Below are 25,955 nucleotides of genomic sequence, written 5' to 3'. Positions count from 1 at the left end.
TTTAGTATTTTTACAGAATTATCGAGGAGTCTTCCACTGAGCTGTTCACTTCAGAGGTTTGCTATAAACCTTAAAGACTTGGTCCAACCTTTCCTTTTAATTGCATATCTTTCGAGGCCCATATCCTCTTCTTGTCAATCAAGAGTGAACTGCTTCTTGTCCTTTTTTTCGCCTAATTGGAAAACATAAATTCCCGGGCAAGAGATTTGATAAGAACCATGGATGTGCTGTTCAGTACATTCTGCCTTATTTTCATGATTTGTTTGACCATTTGAGCAAATAGTGTTGAAGAATAACAGAACTCCGGTCACGTATACAACCTGAACAAATGTTTGTGGGTTTAACTATAAGTACCAGAATGCATGGCGCCATGACTTAATTAGGGGAAAGGTGTATTAAACAGACTCAATCAACTATCTTAGCTTCATCTTCAGACATAAACTGTTGCATTGGTTAATTACAAAAAGGCCGAGTAAAACTGGACCCTTCTCCATTCGCCTTTGTCAATATCAATCAAAGACTAGCTAAGCAGGAATGCATTGGTTTATTGAGAAGAGTTTGTGTTTGCATGATTGTATACAATGTTATTTAAAGATTGAATTTTTGTACTTCTGGATGGATTTGAGATTGCAAGTGCACCCTTAAGGGTAGGGTACTTAGGGAATTGTTCCAAACCAAGTCACTTCATACTAGGCACAGGGAAATGTAAAGTAAGAGCCACGCTGCCAAATAACATTATCGCATTATCATCTGTTTAACTTAAAGTACCAGAATGCATTGCACCATGACCTAATAAGGGGAAAAGTCTATTGACCACTTGGCTGATAATTTGATGTTACTAAACAGTGCCGTCGAAATGAAATTCATATTGGGGGGCTGCCCATTGTTTTCCTTCTCGTTCAGTACACTGTTACAAAGGAAACATACTACAGTTTGACAATTATTAGGGGAGCTCCAGCCACCCAGCCCCCCCCCCCCCCCCCCGTTCTGACGGGCCTGCTAAATCTTTACAATGCCACCACCTTTGCTTCTGTTAAATGCCATTGGGAGTTTATACTTGATTGGTTCCATTATTATAGATTGGTTCAATTTTATACTTTTTAAGCATACTTCATATATATACATACTATTCTACAAAATTTCTGATATCGCCTAATATATCTTGTTAACAACTTTTTAAATGGTTCTTTTTCAAATTGTAGTGGGAGAGAAAAGTAGAGAAAGGGCAAGAGGAGTTTGAGCTAATTTCAAAAACAATTCAAAAAGAACATAAACGGTTTGAGGTAAGTGCAAAATAGTTACCTGTAATTGTTGCTTTGAAGGTGTAGTGGCTCTCGGCAGGCTTGGTCTGTGTCAATCCTCGTCACAAAAAAGTTGCCATTGTGTGGTTAATCACACTAATAATTTATTTCATACAAATCAAGATTTATTTCAAATATTTAATGTTTCAGTAATTCCATGAAGACAAAAAATTTTTGTCTCAAAAAAAAGGCTTGAATAAACTGGCAGAAACTTTTTTTATTTCCTCTCATCATATTATTTTGCTATTCAGGTAAGCAGGGTTAATGATTTCAAGGATCTTATCATAAAATATCTGGAATCTATGATGGAATGTCAACAAAAGGTTTGTTTCTATTTTCTACTTTTATTGTAAACCATACATTGAATTGTCTTAGGTTATTCTACACAAGTCTGAAAAATCCCCTCAAATAGCATTCATTATTTGCATCATAAACACTCTAGGTGCTCGATCTATCAAGCTACTAGAACTATCTAGGTGTGTGTGGCAGTGCTTGATTGAGCCCAAGCGCTCTTCTCGCAAGGCCTGATGAGATGATGTCAAACTGCATACTTTATAGATCAGTTTGTCCTTTTTTAACAAACACCAACAGCTCACTAAACATCAAAAATAGTTTGATTTATTCACTTGTGCATTATGACTAATTTTTATCAATCTGTGCATGGATGTTGCCAAAAGTAAACAGAATGGCTTCGTGGTGAGAACATAGAATTCCTTAGAACTGTTTTTGATTGTGACAGAAATCTTAAAGAGCGCATTGTAAACAGTCGAGTGTGTTATCATAAATCAACAGAGTCAAGGCCACATGAAGACAGGCACTTTTCCTATCTAATCACTGTAAATTGGGCTTGTTTCTAGAATTTATGAGTTACTCTATAAATTTGATTCAATTTAATCACCAGAAAAAGTAAGCCTAATTGTTTATTCAATCTTTTTAGATGGTTAAGTACTGGGAAGAATACCTTCCAGAGGCAAAGGCCATCGCATAATCAACTTGGGTAAATTGTAGTGGAATCATTTGCAGAATGATTGCTGTTGATTGACTTTGATTAAGATCACTCAGCTGAAATCGCCAATAGACACAAGCATAATCACAAATTTAGACTTTTTATAGATAATCAAACAGTACCTGATAATTTTTTTTTCAAATTCAAAATCTTTTCCACCAAGCCTTGTAGAATTTGTTCATGCATTATTGTGTCTAAATAAAGTTGCTGCAGCTTTGAACTATCAAAATATTACAACCAAGCGAAGAGATTGTATCCTAGAATCATTAAATTAAAACCTCATGATCAAAGTTATTGGTAACTCAACCCTTTTGTCTTTTGACATTTGTCTTCTGTCCTTTGATATTTGTCCTTTGTCCTCTGCCAGTTGAACCTAACTTGTCATTAATGATCCAAAATGGTAGAACTATTTGTAAAGGCTCAATTACATGTTCATAGTATTTTAGCTCTTTAAGCTTAACTAACTGATATACAAATGCAACATTTGAAAATCGTAACTTCAAAACTGAATCATCTTTACCATAGCAGATAATGCTGTCCTGCACATTCTTACCTGACATCACAGTTTTCACACTTAAGAGTATTATATATAATTGTTTCTACATAAGCTTTCCTATTCATAATTACTGTATTAATTTTATCTTTTTGTATTAATTGTCTGAATTTAAATTGTTGTATTTACCTGGTCATAAGAGTTCAACAGTTTCAGATTATTTGCTGGAGATGCATCTGCTTGAAAGAGGTGTGTTAATTTTACTAACGGTTTTGGGAATTGCTTGATGCAAAGTTCAAATATATAATATATGGCTTCAAATTTAGGTTACTTCTGATTTTCTGCTCTGATATCATGAAAAGTTAACAGAAAAGGCAGGTGCGACCTTTCTTACTTTTTCCACAGTAAATTTTGATGAAAATTTTAAGCACAATATGCCATTATTACATTTTTACAGTAAGCTTAAAGCTATGCTAAGATGGTTTCTGTTTCCTAAGGATGTGGGTGTGTTTTGTCTTGTAAACAATATTGGTCTGGGTATAGCTTTAGAACTGAATCTGGTACACACCTCGATTCTAGGAGATTTTCTTATCCCATTTTTTTACCTTAAACCTTGTTTTGAAACCTCCAGTCTCCTACACAATGTAAATCCTGATATCATAGTAGCCTAATAAAATGGTAAACACTGTATGTAGTGTAGACATAACCAACTTATGCATAACCATTTTGCTAACCACTATGAGTAAATCTTAAAAATATGAAATATTACATGGTGAGTGTCTGGGAAGACTATATGTAGGTAAATAGGATGCTAAAAGCCAGAAAAAGAGCTCAAATGTAATGGTTTTCTTTTTTTGCAAATATTAGCATTACACTAGTACATTCATTACCAAAAGTCTTAAAACTGACAATTATGATTATCAATAGAAAAAGTGACATAGTCTACTATTTCAAATGTGAAAGTGTTAGTTAACATAGTTTAGTTAAAGAAGCAATATTTGTGAATTATTTGTCAAAGAAGAAATTTGTTTATTAAGAAAATGTGCTGCCAAAAAATGTGGCCTTGAATTTACTAAGAGATGGGTTTCAAAGGTTTGGAGAAAATTTGCTAACAGCATGTTTCAGAAAAAAAACCCAAAACCAGATGTAACTAATTTTATTTGCTGAAGTAAAACCTTTTTATTTCTTTATAGGGCTCTAAACACTGCTTTTATTGTAAATGTCCATCTGATGTGAAACTTTAAAGGATTGCCATGGGTTGACTTAAGATAAAATAAAGGAAAATGAGGTACAATTTACTATAATTGCTAAAGATATTAAAGTGTGATTATCAATTATCTTAAATTTTCCTGAAGGAACTTTAGCTACTTAAATGTGTGCTACAAAACATTAAATAATTTACCAGGTTATAAGAAGTGCATATGAAAATACAATAAACCCCTTTAATAACATACAAGGATTAATATTGATAAATTTATTCCATATGAAAAAAACTCCCATCCACTGGCTTTCAGATAAATGCAGGTAATTTTTTTATCTTTTTTTGTTACAACAATTTATCAATAGCTTTATCTGGCTAAGCTGAAGTTCTAAGCTTATTCTCTAGAATGCTTAATTCTCTACTGTGCAATAACCTATAGAAACATCAAATAGATCCTGCCAGCAATTGCCTCTGCATGTCTCCAAATTAAAGGATACATAAGTTTTGAATTATAGGTATCTTACAGCATTATAATGCATGTGAATAGGAGTGATTCAATCTTGTTACTAGCAGCATGAGTAAATCAATAAATTGTGTTGTGAAAGGAATTCTAATTGGATCTCATTTGTTAAGAATCTAGGGTGATGGCATGCATTTCAGTCTTTCAAAGGCAGAGCGTTCAAGGTATTCTCTGTGGTCAGGATGTGCAATTTGTATCAGTGCATATGCTCTTTGTCGAAGACTCTTGCCAAATAGGTAAGCAATGCCATACTCAGTAACAAGGTAATGTGTATGTGCTCTTGATGTGACAACACCTCCTCCTGATAATAAAAATATATAACACATAACAGCTGAACATGCAATAAACCATGTCACCTTAGGTAAAAACTACACCCACAATTTTTTTTGGTCCCGTATTCAATATCGAACATTGGGGAATGCACTGTTAAGGGTGCATCGTCCTGGGCCACGGCATTGTGTGGTAGGGTGGCCAGTTCCTTGCCACACCGCTTTTACCTCCCTAGTATGTTTCAACCAGGTACTCATTTTCAGCTGAGTTGACTGAGGGCTGTCCGCAAACCGGGATCGAACCTGGAGTGCTGGCATGGCAGTCAAGCGCCTTAACCACTCGGCTACTGCAGCTACACCCACATTACAACACAATAAAAACAAGAGAGGGTACAAGGAGTTTGATGCCCTCCTATTGCAACCTTCTGCCTTCTTGTAAAGAAAGTTCAAATTTCCAATTCACATCATTCAGCCAAAGATTTCCTATTACAAATCTATTAAAAGTGTTGAAGATTTATAAATTTAAGCTGCTACACAAGGTACACAAACATTGCCCTGGACTTTGATAAACCAAATATGCTTTTGAGCCCATCACCTTATTACTTCATAAAAGGTTTTTTGTGCAGACAAGATACAGGCTACTTTATGAGGCTATCAACAGGGATTTTATTAAGTTGGTCCTGAGATGCATGAAAACTTTATGCAACAGTCTTTTTTATCTAACACAGAATAAATATATCTACACTTATTCCCAACATAAGCTTTGATGACCAGAATAACAGTATTATTACCCAAATTATTACAAAGTATCTCTCTTGAGAAATGAACTGCAAAACTCCATAGGCTAATTCATACCTTCTTTGACAACTGGCACTATCTTAGATTCTCCTTTCTTTGTTACTGAAGGCATTGCCAGGATTGGTTTTCCCCTTCCATCATTGCTCAAAGCTGCACCACGCAAGAAGTCAATCTGTCCCCCAACACCTATAGTTTTCAAATACATGTTTCCTTCAATAACTTGTTAATAGGTTTGACAAATCACTGCAAAATTTATTACAAAATATTAAGACACTTTACAACACAATTTGGCAAGCTCTTGATACATGATTCAACAAACATAACATGTTCAAAATACAATTTGTAAATAATCGAAAAATCATGACTGAATATAAGAATCTAGAGATAAGAAGATTCAAATTATTTATTGAAATTAGCTGCTGGTAGATAAATAAACTGCCAGCAAGCATTGATAGGATAGTGAATTCATTGAATGTTAATTCTCCTCTGTATGCCACTGTTTTCCCTCATGGAACAAGCTGTTGAAATTTTTGTTAATTTCCTTGCTCAGTTCAACATTAAACATTTAATATTGTCTACAAATAAGGACATGGAGAACAATTTTCTTTTTAAACATGTGTTTTAAACATACATTTCAATACATTTTATTTTGCAAGTTGAATGCAATTTTATGGTTAAATACAAGATTCTAGAAAGATCGTGTCAGATGGCTATTCAAAAATAGGCTCTGGTGTGAATTTATGATGCAGAGAGCTTTAAGAATTATTCTTATGTTGTTAGTTAGATATATAAGTAATTGTAGGCCTATTTGTCTATCCAGTGGGTATTTTCATTGCCATCCAAAAACATTAGAACATAGTGCTTTTGAAAAAAATAACCATAAGTTGATATGAGATTGCCACATACCAGAGTAAATTCTTGTGCCAATGGAATCAGACACAACTTGTCCTGTCAAGTCAACCTCGATGCAAGAATTGATGGCAGTAACTTTTGGGTTCATTGATATGATTGCAGTTGAGTTGACAAATGAAATGTCACACATCACTAGCAAAAGAAATAAAATCATTGCAATTATGTCTCAGTAGATAAAGTTATAAATCTATACTCTGTAATCACTCGCAACAGAATTGTCTCGCAACAAGTTTTCTTGCCAAAAAATCCATCATAGATATTGTTGCAGGGGTGTTGTGCTAAGGGGGCTCAGGGGGGCTAAGCCTCCCTTGTTGATGCTGACATTTACTTCTCACAATTTACCGCTTTGTGCGAGCGATCAAACGCTCCCACGGTTTTGTTTGTGTGAGTGCTGACACGATTGCGAGTGATCGTTCCCATCAATTGAAATGGCCTGTTACAGATATTGGCCATTGCTGGCCTGAATCAAAACTCCAGCTAAAGGATGAGCACCTAAAACAGGGAAATTTTAGTTCAATGCTTAATTCTAAAAGGGATTCTCATTTTCACCAATTGTGTCCAGTGCTATAAGCTAGGTTGGTGTTGTGCAAATTTAAGAATCAATAAACAAAACTAACCTACAAATGGGTTATTGTGGATGAAATCAAACACTGTCTTGGTTCCAACTACAAAACCAGCAACAATTTTGCCTTGATGTATGACTTTTTGTGCATTAGTTATAACTCCCTCATGAGCAAGATCAACAATCCCATCACTGAACATTTCAGTATGAACACCAAGATCTTTATGGCTCTTGAGTGATGCCAGCACAGCATCTGGGATTGCACCAATACCTAAAATGCCAAAAAATTATTACTGCAATACAACTTCTGCTTAAGGCATACATTTTATACCTTTATTGTAACATTCATGCCAATGGTATCCAGAGTGTCTACCAAAGCTGGCTCCAATCTATACTTTTTAATAATTTCGTATTTTTGTATCCTGGACACCAATCTTAGCAACCAATCTTGGAAATGGAAAAGAAGTCAGGAGTTCCATCATTGTTGCAAATGTTTCTTTCTGCTTCTAATATGCACCTTTCAACCTGGTAATGTTTCAGTTTCAGTTTTCATTTTAAAATTCACACAACATACAAGTTCGAATACATCAAGTACAATAAAACAGAGATAAAACAAACGACAGGCACTAGAAATTAAACTAAGAAAGAGAACATTTATAGAACCTGTATGTGGGGAATTCCTTAAAGGAGGAGCTCTCTCAGTAGATAGACTAATCGAGGAGAGAGCACCTCCTATGTTAAAAATCCATATTTTCAGTAATGTATGTTTCCAAACAATGCTGGTTAAAAATTGGTTTTGTTACTGGTTGCAAAGTTTATGCAATATTTATTTGTCTTAATTGGTTATTCCCACTCATCCTAAAACAGAAAGTTTGTTTCTTTGTTTGAGAATTTGTTTAAGACCAGACCCTTACCCATTTGCAAGGTTGCACCATTCTCAACCAAATTTTCAGCAATTAAATTTCCAATTGTATTTTCTTCTTTTGATGGCTTCTTTTTATGAGCAACAGGCAAAGGATGATCAATATAAACAAACGCATCTAAGTGTGATTGATGCACTTGCCCATCACCATATGTTCTTGGGCACTGTGGGTTGCATAGGCCTAGAAAAATATTCAGACTTGGTCAATAAATCTTAATTTGTGAATGGAGAAAAGGCCACTGTAGCAGGCTGCTCGACGGGCTCCAAGGAGTTCCTGTGGCGAAAGGTCGATAAAAGGCTAGCCTTTACTGATTTACGTGTTTTCATTGTTGTTTATTCTCGGTGTATTGCGATGTTTCATATAAACCTTAAATTTGTTATAAATATTGTTTTTGAGAGATAAATCTATATTTCATGGCTTACATTCCAGCAAGATAGTATCAGGCCTGTCAAATGGGGGGTGGGGGGCTGTGTGTTGTTACACCCCCTGTGTGACACCCCCAAGAAAAAATTCCATTTAAAAAATGAGGAGCTTTTTGCCATCTAAGATTGCTTAGTCAGCAAACTTATTGGCAAAAAAAAGGATGGCTCACTCATTTTTCAGCAAATAGGACTGGAAAACCCTCCTTGAGCAATGGCTAGCAATGAGGCTGGATAGTATGTATTAACAAATCTCAGTCAAGTTAAGTCTGCCAGTACTAATTCTAGTAGGAAATCAATAAAAAATATAAATCTATATGCCGACAAAACTTATTTTTTAAGGCTGATACCAGAATAAAACTCAGCTTAATAACACAGAGAAAACACAATATGATTTTCCTCATTTAACACCTACAGGGAAGCGAAATGCTCACCATACCAGAAGAAAAGCAATTAGAGGAAAATTTCATCAATAAAGTTGGTAGTGACCCAATATTCATGGTGACCAAAAGTTTGTCACAGAATTTAAGTTTATGACTTTGCCTAAGTATCAAGTTTTAAGCTTAGTAAAAGTAAAACATGCTCTTGTGCCAAGACCAGGACATTTTTTAACATATAAATTGGTGGGGAAATTCCCCACCAGCCCCTTTCATTGCCCCACCAGTGGAACATGTTTGTTCCACCACTTAAGTGCCCTTATGATTCGGTGACTTTTTTACTTTTTATTTTATTTGAGATATTGATGGATGAAATCTTCATTGAACAGGTTTCAAATCTCAATTCATTTTTCCCTGGAACTGCTGCTTCTGTAGGCGATTCCCCTAGAATATTTTTGAAAGCCTGTTTTATCTGTAAATTCTGCCTTCATCTATATGCCCTTTTCTCAGATGCCCCACCAGTAGAAAATTCTTAAAAAATGCCCTGGCCAAGACTACTAATACGTTGACCAATATCATCTGTAGTTATATGTAGTTAGGTAAAGTAGATGTATTGTAGTGAGAGTAAGGTGTATCCTGTCATTGGCTAAGCCTTTTTGGAGACTAACATTGTAGAAGATTGTAGTATTTGTAGAAGCATTGAATATGACAAGGTGTGACCTCATTATATTCAAGGACATTACCAATTATGTATTTGGCATTCTGAATAGCAGCTCTTGTGCAATCAACACTAGGTCCTAATGAGCAGAATCCATGGGTATCTGGAGGTGACACCTTAAAGGTAAAAAAGCATTATCAACAGCAAGAAGTGTTTCACCAACAAGTAGCATGGTTGTGGTAGTGCTATGGCTTTCTCTCTCTCACTAACATTCACATCCACTCCAAGGGCCATTCCCCCTGCCCCCTCCCTAGTTTTGCTAAATTGTTGGTTGAGACATGGTTTTTTTGGTAAAAGAAATGTTGTTTGTCAGCAATTTGCTTGTTTTTGTGGGTATTGCCCATCCCCCCTCCCACCTGAAAAATTTCTGCCACTGATTCACTCAACATTTCAGAAAAGAACTTCGTGAATCCAGCTCTGCAATCAATATGATGTAAAGATAACAAAGCATGAATTACAAAAAGCCCTCAGATCTCATAATCTTTCCATCACAGAGGCATGTATCCAAACAAAAAGATGACAAACAAAGCACAAAACAGTACACGACATACAGGAGTACAAGACAACAGCAAATCTGTTTGAAGCAAGCCAGTCATTTGGTCAGATTTCATCACTGGGCATTCAAAGAGTTGAAAAATCGAGGTTTCGGGGACCATGAGTGTAATCGAACAAGGCATGCAAAGTTTGGTGTTTTAAAACACTAAGAAACTGGTATTTATGAAAGTGCATTGACATTGAATTTTTTTAGAACTATGGCCCTAAAGCACTGACTTGACTGATGAAATTATAGAATCATATTTCAGTTGTATAAAGTAGACAAATATCACAGAAAACAAGGGGCATATGTTATTTATGACAAACAATAATATGGAAACTATAATCAGTGTAAAATTAAAAAAGCCATTCTTAAAATGGCAAGATTCATTTGAAATATTGGTCACTTACATGCACTAGTGCAACATCAATATTAACCACATTTCTTCTGAACAAAAGAGGGACTTCTCCAAGAAATATGGGTACATAATCTGCTCTTCCTTCTTCGATTGCTTTTCTACAATTTGCACCAGTGAAAAGGGAGGTGCTACGAAATATACCTATTTTAAGAAAGACAAAGGATGCCAATGGTTAGAAAATCTGAAAGGTCAGAGGTCAAGTATTGCATGTCAGGGGTAACATTTTAACAGTTTATTGGAAGTTAATACATGAAGTGGTTAAAATTTTATTCTAGGTTGTTTTTGTTAATTTAAGGCTACATCGCTCCACATAGCATTAGCACGATAATTTTTATGATGCAAATCCAACTAAATATTTTCAAATCGGGGAAAGATGCAATTCATTGATATTTTGCCATGTCAACATTGCAAATGATAAAAAATCATCAGAAAAAACTCCTGAAATAATCTGAAAGATATAATTTGTAAGCAAGAAAAAATGTAAGAATCAATAACTCATAAAGATTTACAAAGACTTGATAATGATAAAGATATACAAAGCATATTTAGAACAAAACCAAGAAACAATCAAATGATTATAAATGATAAATGAATTGAAGAAGTGGATTGCTTCTGAACTCATAAATAACTTTTTCTGAATAGCAAAATCCAAAATTTTACTGGCACTAGAATAACTATTAACTGTAGGTATACCGTTGTATTCTGGTTGTTGGCAAACACCAGGTCCTTCTGTGTGAATGTGGATCAATTGAACATCCTTGAGCTGTGATGCTTTTCCATGTGCTGCTAACGAATCAAGGAGTGGCAGGGGTGTGGCAGCTGCTCCATGAACAAAGACAACATCACCTATAAATAAAACAATGATAATAACATTTAACAAATGACCTGACACAAACAAATAACATAAACTAGAGGCAGAGATCCATTTTCTTGGTAATGGGGCAAAACCTACAAAAACAAGCTACTTTGATGATAAATGCCCAAATTCACCCTCAAAAGAGATAAAAACTGTATTTTTTACCAATAATCTACCTAAACCTCTTGCCCCCCACTCCCCTGCAACTTCCACCCCTAGCACAAACTTAGTTCAATGGATTCCAGTGGATTGCACTTTCCTTACATAACAATGCAATAATTTTTCCACGGGGTTGGTGTTCTCAATTTTTGAATTATTTAATCCTAAGGTGTTCTTTATTTTTATCTTTTTAAAAATTGATTTTTGAACAATTTTATTTATGAATTGTTTTAAAGACCATTAAATAACAGCTTTGCATGAACTTTTTAGAAGCAAGGTTTCTTAGTGATCTACTTCATTTGATTAACAGGAGAGTAAGTATTAACAGATTAACAGTTTTCCCTATTTTTCTGAGGCAGTTCTTTCATGGTTCTTATTTTGGCATGTAGAGCCTCTTTATATTCTTACGAAGTTTTTTCTTTATAAAAGAGAATATATATACTAAATAAATAATTTTCCCACTAAGGATGAGACAAGCTTGTCATGAAATATTCCAAATAGGTATTCTGGCTAAGTCCATTAAATTTTCTGATTCAATTTATTAGTTGCAAACTTAATCACAATTCAACATTGCGTATTCTTATAAAACATTTAGGGCATCTCAATAATAAGCTTTGATTTAATAATTGTTTTAAATATCTTTCATAAAATTTGGAACTAACTTGTCAAATTTCACCAACTCTAGGTCAAAAGTAGACTACTTATAAAGTGAGACTGCAGACAGATATATCTTGTGAAAAATGAAGTGAAACTTGAGGTATCACAAATTCCTAACTAAAGGCCAGCAGGTTGCTGTTAATTGGTAAATAAGCTCCGATGCATGAATAAAAAAGTTACAAAAGCAGCTTCAGTGAAAAAGGAAAGCGAGTATTTACACGGATCGGATCTCAATATTCTAGCTATTTTATTCGGAGCACATAGTGATTACAGTCCCCGATGAAAGGTCACAGCGATTCTGCCCTTTGACATTGCTGTACTACACTATCAGATTTTTCTGATTGCAGCTTTTAAGCTGTTCCAATACTCCTCGCTTGCTATCTATACTCTAGAAAAAACTAGATGTTAGCTTATTACAACGGAAGATCGTTAAGGAAATCGCGTTCTAGCTGCTCAATGGCTCAAGCTTAATCCCCGACGAAAGATCTGGTGGAGTTCTCTCATCTTCTCCATTTCAAGTTTTGCAACCGGCTGATGTACAATTTGCAGTACTTTATGATAATTCTTATGATTTTTAGCTTACTGCATCATTTGCCAGCTTATATAACAATCCTTTTACGGCGAGAACATATGAATCAAATCAAATTTTACGCGCCAGAGATTTAGGCCATATTACCTGATTTGACAATCTTCACTGCTTCGTCGGCAGACATGAACTTTGGCTTACGATTTGGTATCGGATGAAACGGCTCAAAAGCAGTTCCTTCATAAAAACTCCTAGCAAGAATCCTTGCAGGATTCCACAATCTTTTTGAAAATAATCTCTTCATTTTGCAATAATTGTGACCGAAACGTCTAACCTCTCTAACTAACTGATTGTACTGGTAATATCTGCGGCATTGACGTCAAGTTGTTGTTAGGATGGGGGTCAGCGGGTGGGTGTGTCAGGTGGGTTAGAAAGGGCTGGTATAGAGGTCAGGGTCAAAAACATCGCAAAAAAGGGGGCATTTATTTTTTTTGATGATGACATATCAATAAACAAAATTTATGTGCCATAGAAAAAGCCAGACGGAAACAAAGAGGGCCTCCCAGGGGTTTTCGGGAACAAGGGAACGTGACAACAGATTGTACAGGAACACGGGAACAACTTAAATTTTCCACTGGGAACATGGGAACATTTTTGCTAGTTTAATAGAACAAGGGAACATTTTTCATTTTCAACAGGAACACGGGGGCAAGTACCCCTTGTGAGACCCTCGACAAAGTTTATGATCCATTCGGCCTTCTATCACGACACTGGCTGTTACAATAAAAACTTTTTATTATCAATCTCATTAAACTACAATTGCAAACCTCTCTATGACACAGGTAGTTTGCAGCTGACTAGCCTTGGTTACAGCAAATACTAAAGCAATCACAAAATCAACGGAAAAACTTGAAAAAATGAAGTGTATATATGAATATATCTCAAAATGGCAAAGTAATAATAATAATAATAAAAATGTTTGCACAGGGAAAACTTCTTCAACGCACGAAATCCTGGAGCAGCCTATCCTGTAAGCATGTGATGAAAGAATCATCCCCCCCCCTTAATGCTACGCTTTGCCATGACCACCCTTCAAATCCTATAAAAATTTCCCAGATACAATTTTTCAAAAATATTTTCCTTTTCAGTCAATGTGATATTCATAGGACAAAATCATAGGACTTTCGCATCAGTCAGGCATTTCAATTTGAGTGTGGAACAAAATCGTGAGAAAAGTCAGGCAGAAAGCTAAAGAATGATAGTGGACATTTGTCTTCGTCATCACCACAAATTTCCGACATCGATGAATGAATTCGTGCAGGTAATTTGGGAAGAGGAAAATTTGCTTCATAAACGACAGAAATTTCTCGAGCAACCTTTGACCCAGGAAATTCGTGAAGTACCTCATATGTCTCGTTCTCGATGAATTAGCCTCCTTTTCAAGCAACAAGAAAATATTCGACAAGGATGCAGTCATGGCGGACAGTCAGGGAAAAGCTGCGAGCAAAGAAATTACAGCAGAACTGAAGGCTGCAAAAGAAGAGATAAAGAAAAAAGAGTATAAAGAGGCCCTCAAGCATTGTAAGGTAATGTACTTTATTGAAAAATGTATTCGACTTTCTTTGAAGTTTAGTTGTAACTCTGCCGTTTAGGCATGAAGTGCAGTGTGTATCGTGTATGGCCTTTTTCGACACGGTCTTGGGTACGCCAACAGCCCGAACCTCACGTGCAGGCGCGCAAAAATTACCCTAAGATGCCAGATCCACCAGAACTATCAATTTTTCCAGATGTAAAACGAATAAAGCTTGTTTTTACTTAAATTTAGGTGCACCCTCAATGAATGAATGTTTATGTCTGGGTGCCATTGGATCATGAAGCTTTACTTGATAAGCTTTAGGGTCATTCAAGTATATGATACAGGTGTTATTACTTTAATTTTTAAGGTGTATTAATTTCAATGATGAAATTTGTCAAATAAGGAAGATAATTTTCCTCTTCATAACACATTCTGTTGAATTGCTTTTCTATCTTCAACAGAATGTGCTCAAAATTGACAAAAGCAATTACCATGCCTTGGTTTTCATTGGTCTCTGTGCCAAGGAAATGGAGCAGTTTGAGCAATCAAGAGCTGCGTACCAGAAAGCAATAGATCAGAATGTGGAACAGCTACTTGCTTGGCAGGTATTTATTACACTATATACTGCTTTTAAAGTCTGGCATTTCCTTTGAATTTTATTTCTAGTTAAACTTTGATATGTTTTAGGATCTTATTGTTCTAATAATTTGATATTTTGAAGGTTGAAACATATAACCAAGGCTGCAAAACTTGCACAAGCATGCCACTGACCAATCCATTACCATAATACCCTCTCAATGTCCCCTTTAATTTTCAGTCCCTTTTTGATTTGGTCTTGCCGACAAACAAAATTACAGCTTCTCATTTGACATGTAAATGTTCAATCAATCCAATCATTGATCAGTGGCATCTTCTAGCACGTTTTATCCATTAAACTTTTATTTCATTATTTCTTGCACTCTGAGCATTATACCGATACTCGGTCCTGCTCAGTATCAATGTGGATGTAGATAGATTGCACTCAAGCCTGCCCTACAGTGTCAATTAATTCATGATGACAGTCCTAGAAGCAGGGTTGATAAAATCTACTCCATTCAATAAACAGGCTCATTCATCAACTTCATTTGTTTGTTTTTCCTAACTTTTCTGAGGCTTGTCTTACATTGTTCTTAATTTTTAGCAAATAGAAGTGTTCTGTCTTTTTATGATTTTGCTTTTGTACTAAATTAATAATTTTCCCATATACGTTGATATCAAAACTGTTTGTTATACATGTTTATAGCATTGTTGATTGCGGCTCAACTGTCTTTGCTTACAGGTAACTGCTGATAATGTGCTGTTGCATTGAGATTTGTGTAGCCAAAATTGTACATATTTCACACCTGGCATATAATGGCCAGTGAAAAGTTGACATTTAGATATTTTGGTACTTGATATACAGTCTTGGACTGACCATGCTGAGATTTTTCATCTCCCATCCCCTCCCCAGCTCCATGTTGATATATCTGCTATACAAACTGTATACACCCCAAATATGAATAAAGGGGATGTTAAATATCAGACCTTGCATGTCTTTTATTAAGGGTTTGTTTCAATTGCTCTTTCTAAGATTTTAGTTGTATAAAACTACTCACTGCTTCTAGGACTGTAGTGTTAAAATGAGAGGCTTGTTTCAATATATTTTGAGAGTGATAGAATGCTTTCAAGCTGGGGAAATTAAGTTGGCAGTTCTATAAAACTGTCAGAGTGATGATAGATTGGAATGGCAACAAACTTTTGCAATAATTACACTAAGCCAGAAGTTTGAGATTATGTTAAGACAACATCATAACATGCCATTAAATTTTTCTTAACATCTATTGAGATTATGTGAAGACAACATCATAACATGCCATTAAATTTTTCTTAACTCCTATCTCATGAGGAGGCTTTCTGGTTGGAATTGTTTATTGGAGAAGGTACTCAGTTGAGGCTGGGGGATAAACATAGATTTTGTATAGTAAATTTGACTAAAACTTTAAGCCATTGGTCTAAAGGTAATCAATGAAAAACATGTTTGATTGTATGCACAACCCATAAACAGTTTTAAAGGACAACCTGAAAAGCCTTACTGAATTTTTGTTTACAAAATCTTCTAAGGTGTCCCTGATTCAGTTTGAAAAATCATGAAAATTTTAAATGATATAATGAGGTACTGTTTAGCATGGATAACCTATGTCATTGATGAACGACTGCAGCAAAACCAGCATTAATTTACCTCATTCTCATTTCAAAATGTTTAAGTCAAATCGAATTCTCTGTTCATAACAAAGTTCAAGAGGTTTTCTGTTCATCATAGCAGATTTTTGAAATCTTTTTCAGCTTTGTTCTGTATTATAATCATATTATTTTTATTGAGAGAAACAAATTTTTTCAAGGGTCTTTGTAACTTGTATGAAGCAGCAGACAAAGAGGAATGGAAAGAAGATCTAGTGAAGACCTACTCAAAGTTGATTCAGGGAAGCAAAAGGTTTGTTACAATGAAGCAAGAATGTTAGAGCTTATTATAGATTGAAAGGATAAAAAAGTTTTGGGAAGCAAAACCTGCTAAAAATCAAGAGCAAGGCAATTTTTGTATGGTTTCAAATACATTTTTGATGTTTTTTGGGGTGACCAAGCCCCCTCAGCCCCCTCAGCCCCCTTCCCCTACTTCCACAACCCTGTAGTGAAGCAAGTGAAACACAATTCTGAGACCATAGATAACTTTTTTCCTTTTATATTGATTCACTCATAAAACAGGCAAACAAATTGTTTTCATTGTTCAGAGGTGAAACAGCAAATATATCCTGGTGGGCAGTTGTGTATGTTAAAAGACAATAACCTTAGCTAACCTGTTCTTATTTTTCTACATTATGTTAATTTATGTTCTTGCATGATTTTAATACATAATATTTTATGTTTGAGGCAAGAAAATGTGAAGTTTGGATACATTCATTGAATTGTATTTCTACATGTTTATGAAGATAAGATATGTTCAGAATAGCGTGCTGGCTAAAACTTTTCAGTTAGTTTTTCATAAAAACTTTAAAATATAGTCTGCTTACTTATTTCTGATTTTATTTATATCACAGTGATATGAGCAGGTGGAAGGAATTGTTGGCAAAAGTAATACCATTGCAACTGTCGCTAGATATGACATCAGAGGTATTTTTATATTTCATGTTCAGCCTTTTGAAATTTTGAAATTACAAAAAAAACAATTTTGAAATTTATGGTCAGAATGAACTTGAATTACAATGAAATTTAATTTTGAGGTGCCCATGGAAATTTTTGCATATTTCTCAATATCCAGTATAGATATGAAAAATAAAAGAATACTGAAAACATGTATTCAGTTGAAGTTTTAAGGCAATCTGACAGCTTGTCTGCAAAGATTTATGTAAAAATGCCAACAGTAAAAGTTTAATTTATTTAGAGTAAAAATAAGGTTATAGTTCTTGCTGTTTTAAAGTTGGAAAAGAAATCAGTCAGAATTGAACATAATCTTTTATTTCTTTGCCAGCAAATAATTTGCTATTTTGTTATCTTTGAGTATACAATATCTTTGTATTTTGAAATTATCAGTAAGAAAACTGGGAAATTTTAGGCCTTGTCAAATTTGAAAGATCTGGAAGGAGCTAGTTCTGAACCATCTATGGAATTACTTGGTCACTGGCAGAGAGGCTTGAACAATTTAATGTTAAAGGTTTGTTTTTATTGTATATTTTCTTTAATCATTTGTAGTAATGTTTAGAACTTATCCATAGCTTTAACCCATATCCGATCCATATCCATAGCTTCAACAGGGCCACAGTTTCAGTTTTTGGCATCCATGTTTGATTATAGTTTCAATTCAATTGATCAAAATTTATTTGAAGAGTGCAAACTATTTGAATGTTAGTTGCCTATAAGGAGGTGACACATACATTGCATTGAAGTGAGAAAAGAAATTTGGCTAAAAAAGTCACTTGTGTTTGGCTGTCTGTTATTAGGAGGTGTCCCCAGATTGCAGCTCCGCTTTAATTATCAAACTTCTTTAAGGCCATGATAATTTCGTTGTTTAATTGTTTCATTAACAGCTGCAGAAAGAAGACATTACATTAGAGTTGCAAGAACAGGTAAAACTGTTTGGAATGATATTTGAAAAAACTGATCAATTGGTTTTGTTGCTTTATTTTTAATCGATAATCTCGTTACTGTCACTGTTACCTTGCCACCAAGTCTCTCTTTTCATATGCCTACTTATGTAGTATTTACCGTTTATGTATATGTTGTGTTTTACTATATATGTATTATTATAATCTAGTTTATGTATATGTAGTATTATTAGTTATATTTATATACATGTCATATCCCAGGGGGCAGTCATGTTATATTGCTCCTCCTGGGTTCGGTCCTTGTAATATAGTTTAGTAGTTCGTGCGTACTGTTTTAGGTAATTTGTTGTGTAAGTTTTTATACCGAATATATATAAAAAATAAAAAAAATTGATAATCTGTTGAAAGACCCTCGAGTAATGAAACTTTTCATCAAAATGAGAAAAGTTTTCCAAAACTCCACTTAGATTTTGCTTCAGATCAAGCAAACGCGATTCTGATAAACATGATTTGTTACACATTTTCGCGAGGAAAATGAGTTCGCTACTGTGAAGGACGAGTAACAGATGTAGCATTATGCTACCGTATATAAAGTAGTCCGGATTCGCCCCAGATTGAGACAGCCCTCGTCAGTTTAGACTTGCTCCAAATATATTTTTAGCTTGAGAGAGGAGTATTTGTTTCCTTCCAGTGGACTTCTGCGAAGGAGATGAACAGAGAGTGGAAAGGCAACGTCTATCGTCAGTTTGACCTGGGCTGATTAGGTTTTGTAGTTCAAGCGCTGATCTGGGACGAAACTGGGTTATTTATAACACATATGCTTGCTTGGTGCTGTTTTAAACACGTGTACGCTTGCTAATCAATGAAACAAACTTGTGTTTGCCTTAGTTTCGCATTCAGACTGCATTTTCGAAAACAGGGGCGTCCCCAAAGTTGGATGCAGTACCCCCAACACTTAGTCCATCGGCACATTATGGCACAGTCAAAAGAAACAATTTTTGTACTTACCCTATATTTTTGTACTCAATTTTCGCAACACTTGTAACGTATTAACATTTCTGTAGTAGAGCCGAATTTTCAATGTATGGCACTTAAGTATGAACTTTGAAACAGAAACCCATAAAAGCAGCATATAAGTGTCTTTGTCTTTTGACCACACCCTTAAATAGTGAGACACGCCAGTTTTGTCGGCAAAAATCACTACTTTACTCCTGCAAAAACATTTTTTGTCTTCACTCCTGTTCGAAAAGTAGCCAGGGCTTGTTTGTGTAGGGTAAACAAGGCCTATCTTTGATATTCTCATAGTTTGTGCGAACAGTAAACTTAACCAAGAAGATATAAAAGCAGCGGTGGTTATTGTAGATAGCATCAAACTCCTTGCCTTTATCTTGTGTAAAATATTTTCAACATGATCCTATGATTTGCCAATCTCTTCTTAAGATTTCCACATCCACATCCTAATGATAGATTTTGTCTTCAGATTGAGAACACATTCCAGTCTGCATTGGAATACAGCAGAGTACTTGGGCTGGATATTGAAGAGATACAAGAAGGACATTTAAAGAAGCTGAAACAGTGCTTGCGGGTATTGTTAAAGTTTTTTGGCCTCAAATTTAACAGCAATAGAGTAAGTAATGAGGGCAGCCCGCCTCCCCCCTCCCCCCATGGAAACCAAACTCTGTGAAAAGGGCGTTTTCTGGCTTTCCAAAAGGTGTGGACCCGCATTTTTCCCTAGCTCAACTCGTCTTTGCCCCCAAATCTTGCCCCCTAATCTTGCCCCCCAATCTTACCCCACCCCCCTGGCTACGCTACTGAGTAACAACAATTGTAAATTCATTGGGCAAGCAAAGTCATCTCGTGATTTTATGATCTCTTGGAATCTGTGTACATCAAAATAAAGGACCCCGACTTGCGTTGGCAGAAAGAGTTACTTTTCTCTCTTGGACGCTCCAATTAGGTGGGAGGTTAGTGACCGCTGATTGGTCAAAAACAGGGAACCAATCAAACTCCATTCTTCCTTTCACGTAAATTTCGGTTCAATCCTGGATATAAATTTACTTCCATATTTTGGTCAGTATCCATTGTTTTATTCTCTGAACAGTGTCCACAATTGTGTTTTTGTTTTATAGGAAATTGGAGATAAAGAAAAATCGATGTTTGTTGTAAACAGAATACTTGAAAAAGGAACTGCATTGCTTCACGATTTCCCGACCAACAAATATGCTCTGGAATTGGTGATTAGAATTCGCTTGGAACAATCTCCTGGTATGTTTAAGATAAGAATCTGCTTTTAACAATCTCTTGGTATGTTTAAGATAAGAATCCACTTGGAACAATCTCCTGGTATGTTTAAGATAAGAATCCGCTTGGAACAATCTCCTGGTATGTTTAAGATAAGAATCTGCTTTGAACAATCTCTTGGTATGTTTAAGATAAGAATCCACTTGGAACAATCTCCTGGTATGTTTAAGATAAGAATCCGCTTGGAACAATCCCCTGGTATGTTTAAGATAAGAATCCGCTTGGAACAATCTCTTGGTATGTTTAAGATAAGAATCCGCTTGGAACATTCTCCTGGTATGTTTAAGATAAGAATCCACTTGGAACAATCTCCTGGTATGTTTAAGATAAGAATCCGCTTGGAACAATCTCTTGGTATGTTTAAGATAAGAATCCACTTGGAACAATCTCCTGGTATGTTTAAGATAAGAATCCGCTTAGAACAATCTCTTGGTATGTTTAAGATAAGAATCTGCTTTGAACAATCTCCTGGTATGTTTAAGATAAGAATCCACTTGGAACAATCTCCTGGTATGTTTAAGATAAGAATCTGCTTTGAACAATCTTCTGGTATGTTTAAGATAAGATTCCACTTGGAACAATCTCCTGGTATGTTTAAGATAAGAATCTGCTTTTAACAATCTCTTGGTATGTTTAAGATAAGAATCCACTTGGAACAATCTCCTGGTATGTTTAAGATAAGAATCCGCTTGGAACAATCTCCTGGTATGTTTAAGATAAGAATCCACTTGGAACAATCTCCTGGTATGTTTAAGATAAGAATCCGCTTGGAACAATCTCTTGGTATGTTTAAGATAAGAATCTGCTTTGAACAATCTCCTGATATGTTTAAGATAAGAATCTGCTTTGAACAATCTCCTGGTATGTTTAAGATAAGAATCCGCTTGGAACAATCTCTTGGTATGTTTAAGATAAGAATCCGCTTGGAACAATCTCTTAGTATGTTTAAGATAAGAATCCGCTTGGAACAATCTCCTGGTATGTTTAAGATAAGAATCTGCTTTGAACAATCTCCTGGTATGTTTAAGATAAGAATCCGCTTGGAACAATCTCTTGGTATGTCTAAGATGAGAATCCGCTTGGAACAATCTCTTGGTATGTTTAAGATAAGAATCCGCTTGGAACAATCTCCTGGTATGTTTAAGATAAGAATCTGCTTTGAACAATCTCTTGGTATGTTTAAGATAAGATTCCACTTGGAACAATCTCCTGGTATATTTAAGATAAGAATCTGCTTTGAACAATCTCCTGGTATGTTTAAGATAAGAATTCGCTTGGAACAATCTCCTGGTATGTTTAAGATAAGAATCCACTTGGAACAATCTCCTGGTATGTTTAAGATAAGAATCTGCTTTGAACAATCTCCTGGTATGTTTAAGATAAGAATCCGCTTGGAACAATCTTCTGGTATGTTTAAGATAAGATTCCACTTGGAACAATCTCCTGGTATGTTTAAGATAAGAATCTGCTTTGAACAATCTCCTGGTATGTTTAAGATAAGAATTCGCTTGGAACAATCTCCTGGTATGTTTAAGATAAGAATCCACTTGGAACAATCTCCTGGTATGTTTAAGATAAGAATCTGCTTTGAACAATCTCCTGGTATGTTTAAGATAAGAATTCGCTTGGAACAATCTCCTGGTATGTTTAAGATAAGAATCCACTTGGAACAATCTCCTGGTATGTTTAAGATAAGAATCTGCTTTGAACAATCTCCTGGTTTTTTTAAGATAAGAATCCGCTTAGAACAATCTCTTAGTATGTTTAAGATAAGAATCCGCTTGGAACAATCTCCTGGTATGTTTAAGATAAGAATCCGCTTTGAACAATCTACTGGTATGTTTAAGATAAGAATTCGCTTGGAACAATCTTCTGGTATGTTTAAGATAAGAATCCACTTGGAACAATCTCCTGGTATGTTTAAGATAAGAATCCACTTGGAACAATCTCCTGGTATGTTTAAGATAAGAATCCGCTTTGAACAATCTCCTGGTATGTTTAAGATAAGCCAAAAAATGCTAAAATAAAAAAAATAGCAACATTTGTAGAGTAAAATCATTTAGATTTCTTTTTTATAAAAACTATAATTATGATTATTTTTACAGGGTAAAACTGTATACATAAACAGTTATCATTAGGGTCCTGCTTGTTTGATATTTACAATATAAATACTTGAAATTGAAGTCTTAGAAAATCGAATCCAAAATACAAGTGAAGCTTTAAATATTTTGCAAAATGTAGAAGTGAGACTACAATATTTACAAATTTGATTGCAATTGCAGTTCTTTTTCAAAAAAATGAGATTCAAATTACGGCGGGACACCATAACAAAGATTATAAATAATTTCCTATTTTTTGTCACTGAATACAGGTCAATGCAGAGCCAAAATACAATTTAAATAGATATGTCAGATTTAGTTGCTTCAATAACTATAGTTCTTTAAAAATATCGACTTGCAAGACAAATAAAAACGATCCTTTTGAAACAAAATATTAATGTTTTGTTTATTTTCACCTCTTGTTTATGACAATATATCTTAATTGTTATAGAAATTCTCGTGAAAGCTTTGCAGAAATTCCCGTTTTTATCTTTCTTTTTCATATCGTTAAGTGTTTCAGTTCTCTTATGTTATTTTCTTATCATATTCTGAGTTGCTTTCATTTTTTATTAAGTCTTAAAAATCTTTTTACGAATATTTTTAATTAACATTTTCAGAAGACCATTCTGACGAAACTGCGAAGCTCATCAAAGAATTTCATGAAATCGATGCTGCTAATTTTGTTGGTATTGTTGGCATGGCTCTCATTGAGGTCCAAACACAGCAATGGCTTTCTGCGCTGAAAATTCTAAAGCCAGTCCAAGGTGAATACGATCTTTTATCAGTTAGCATCAATTCCACTTGTTGTATCAAACTGTGAAATACGCATCAGTTGTCTCCAGTATAGATTTCTTAAGCTGTTTTTATAATTAGCATTTTGAAAATGGCTTTGAAAAAAGCAAACATTTTACAACATACTAGAAGCTTTTTCGTCTGACACTCCTCAGAGCATAAAACGTCAGAATCAGGGTCCGAAAGAACCCGATGAAAGATATATACCCAGTTGTGGATCAAAATAGGCCAATCAGAAAAACCCAAGCACAAGACCGGTATAGTTATCCAATAAGTGCCACGTGCCTGAATAAAAATTACCACTGGAGTCCCAGAGAGAAAACGAACTCCTACTGTTTACACAATGGCGGCTTTTTCGTTTGTATGTAGATCGACTCCAAAACCGAGTTGTCAAACAAAACGGAGTGTCAGACGAAAAAGCTTTAAGTTATTTTGTTGTGAAATGTTTGCTTTTTTCAAAGCCATTTTCAAATTCTGTACCACAAAAAAATTGTTGAAATTAGCATTTTATAATACCTGGAGCAAGTTGCGTTTGTATATTTGCCAAGACATATAATTTGTTTGGCCCAAATCTAGAAAGCAAATATGTTTGAAATCAGTTTATTGTAGTCGGTTGATATCTGATATCAGAAATTAGTATCCAGCCTTTTTTTTAATGATGCATTAGTCTATATATATATATATGCATTATTATACCTTCATTAATATTTGATATTTTATCGTCATCATAATTATGATATTATGTTAAGATACACAACTATATATTACTCTAAATATTAAAATTACAGTTGAAATAAATCTTGTTTACTTTATGTCACCTAGGTGTTGTACGCAAATTCTTGTTCACGTTAATTATCGGTTATTTCATCTAGGTATTGCAAGCAAAGACTTTGTTGCTCTCTATTGGCTTCTGATGGCGAAAATTCATCTATATTTATACGAAACCAAAGACTCGTTGGCTTACATAAAGAATGGTAAGTCGTATGTTTTAAACGAATGTATTTTCCCTGAAGTTGTAAATTTAAGTTTATCAAAGTTGCATGTAGCAGAAATTTATACAAGTAGCATGATTAAGTAGCATGTTTTAAACTAGAATAGCAATAATTGTTTAAAAAAAGTGACAAAATTGAAATATTAAATCCCTTTTTTGACAGTTTGAATAAATATGCATTGCAGATGCATTTTGGATGAATTCCATTCAGTTATTGATTTTTTTAAATGATTTTGATTTTCAATCGACTTTAGCTCATGACGTATGCAGTCCAAAATCTGTGGCTCTATGTACCTGACAATTTTATCAAATGGCATTTGTTTTGATGGTTGAATCTCGGATATCGGTCATTACTTTTTTCAAACTTGCGCCCTCCAGACGCAAATTGTTTTGCTAGTTACTTTCTGAACATTTTTGAGAATATTATTTGAAGTTGTTTAGAAAAAGTTGATGCTTTGGAACTGGTAGATACAATCGATTTGAATGCGTATGAGCCCTGGCAATCTTTAGGCTCTATCGTGTTTCTAGATTTGGTTTGATTTCTATATAGATATCGAATTACGCTTTCGGTGTGTAGAAATGGTTCTAAGTTGCCTCTCCGAGTTTTAGGCTTAATTATATCATCAAGTGACCGTGTACAGCTTTGCTTCAATTGCGGACACCTAGGGGGGGAAAGGAGGGTTGAGGAGGGGGGCAAGGAGGGGGACAAGAAGGGGGCAAGGAGGAGGACACGAAGGGGGCAAGGAGGGGGCAAGGAGAGGGCGGTCGTCCCCAATATATTGGAAGACAATGGTCTTTTGTTCTAAAGCAATGGGCTTTTGCCCCCCCCCCCCAATAAGTATCCACCACTGCTTTGCCTATACTGCATCCAGCACTATTGACAGGCCGCCCATTATATAGATGCCTTGTCTCTCAAATTTATTCATGTATTACATGTTTATTAAGTCTCCTCAGGTTTAATTATAACTACAGAGTGAATTGTACATGAATTAGGGTATTTCTCCATTCTCTTTGACAGGGATGAAAAATATTGTTCGATGTTTGACAGAATCTGGGAAAGAAATCTATAAACAAGAGCTTAGGTATTAAGAATCTGGCTTGTTTTTCCGTGAATGTTATTGTTGCTATGCTTTTCGAAAGCATTTCCAACATACAGTCATATATGAACCACACTTAAGTGTGTAGCTCAGAATTGTCAGGGGCTGATTTACCGGGGGTATAGGGGATGCACCACCCCCCCCCCCCCCGCAATATTTTTTTATCCATAGGCAAATGTTGCTTCAATTCGGTAAATATTATAATTTGAGTAGTCAGTAGTAATCAAATAACGGCAAGTTTTTACTTTATTTATCTTATTATCTCTTTTATCTTAAATTTTAAAACTGAATTTTTGAAAATGGGTGTTTCCATCATTTTTCAATGAGCTAAAGG

General features: G+C 35.0%; 3 protein-coding genes across 8 annotated transcripts in view; 2 read left to right on the top strand and 1 right to left on the bottom strand.

The window, feature by feature from the left end:
- Positions 1-3,007, top strand: part of LOC135687200 (sorting nexin-2) — a 28,037-nt gene extending 25,030 nt beyond the window's left edge. The window contains exons 13-15 of the mRNA XM_065203706.2: positions 1,203-1,283; positions 1,553-1,624; positions 2,239-3,007. Of these exons, the coding sequence (XP_065059778.1) occupies positions 1,203-1,283; positions 1,553-1,624; positions 2,239-2,289 (204 nt within the window). The 3' untranslated portion in view covers positions 2,290-3,007. The remainder of the gene's footprint in view (positions 1-1,202; positions 1,284-1,552; positions 1,625-2,238) is intronic.
- Positions 3,008-3,606: 599 nt separating this feature from the next.
- LOC135687198 (succinyl-CoA:acetate/propanoyl-CoA:succinate CoA transferase) lies at positions 3,607-13,019 on the bottom strand. Its single transcript, XM_065203704.2, has 9 exons — positions 12,801-13,019; positions 11,146-11,298; positions 10,445-10,593; positions 9,525-9,615; positions 7,977-8,165; positions 7,118-7,333; positions 6,495-6,632; positions 5,646-5,774; positions 3,607-4,822 (listed from the first exon to the last, which is right to left on the bottom strand). The coding sequence occupies exons 1-9, from the start codon at positions 12,952-12,954 to the stop codon at positions 4,638-4,640; spliced, it is 1,404 nt and encodes a 467-aa protein (XP_065059776.1). The 5' UTR covers positions 12,955-13,019; the 3' UTR covers positions 3,607-4,637.
- Positions 13,020-14,080: 1,061 nt separating this feature from the next.
- The window catches only part of LOC135687548 (superkiller complex protein 3), a 48,857-nt gene continuing 36,982 nt past the window's right edge, over positions 14,081-25,955 (top strand). For all 6 annotated transcript variants that reach the window (XM_089114379.1, XM_089114380.1, XM_089114383.1 and 3 more), the window contains exons 1-11: positions 14,081-14,236; positions 14,688-14,831; positions 16,644-16,735; positions 17,337-17,409; positions 17,852-17,950; positions 18,324-18,362; positions 19,822-19,926; positions 20,471-20,606; positions 23,359-23,505; positions 24,406-24,507; positions 25,543-25,606. In XM_089114379.1, coding sequence (XP_088970505.1) covers positions 14,126-14,236; positions 14,688-14,831; positions 16,644-16,735; positions 17,337-17,409; positions 17,852-17,950; positions 18,324-18,362; positions 19,822-19,926; positions 20,471-20,606; positions 23,359-23,505; positions 24,406-24,507; positions 25,543-25,606 — 1,112 coding nt within the window. In that variant the 5' untranslated portion in view covers positions 14,081-14,125. The remainder of the gene's footprint in view (positions 14,237-14,687; positions 14,832-16,643; positions 16,736-17,336; positions 17,410-17,851; positions 17,951-18,323; positions 18,363-19,821; positions 19,927-20,470; positions 20,607-23,358; positions 23,506-24,405; positions 24,508-25,542; positions 25,607-25,955) is intronic.

The sequence above is a fragment of the Rhopilema esculentum genome, chromosome 20 (assembly GCF_057945365.1).
Source record: "Rhopilema esculentum isolate cy_ngs chromosome 20, ASM5794536v1, whole genome shotgun sequence".
NCBI classification, from domain to species: domain Eukaryota; kingdom Metazoa; phylum Cnidaria; class Scyphozoa; order Rhizostomeae; family Rhizostomatidae; genus Rhopilema; species Rhopilema esculentum.
The sequence above is the reverse complement of the archived record's forward strand: the minus strand, read 5'-3'. Positions and strand labels throughout refer to the sequence as shown.

Bases quoted from the DNA above. Each gene is read 5' to 3' on its own strand.
- LOC135687198 (XM_065203704.2), bottom strand. From the start codon at position 12,954: ATGAAGAGATTATTTTCAAAAAGATTGTGGAATCCTGCAAGGATTCTT. The intron at 10,594-11,145 runs GTATACCTACAG...TTCTTAAAATAG, and splicing joins CCAACAACCAGAATACAACG to GTATATTTCGTAGCACCTCC. The intron at 4,823-5,645 runs GTATGAATTAGC...TTTTATTATCAG, and splicing joins AGTGCCAGTTGTCAAAGAAG to GAGGAGGTGTTGTCACATCA.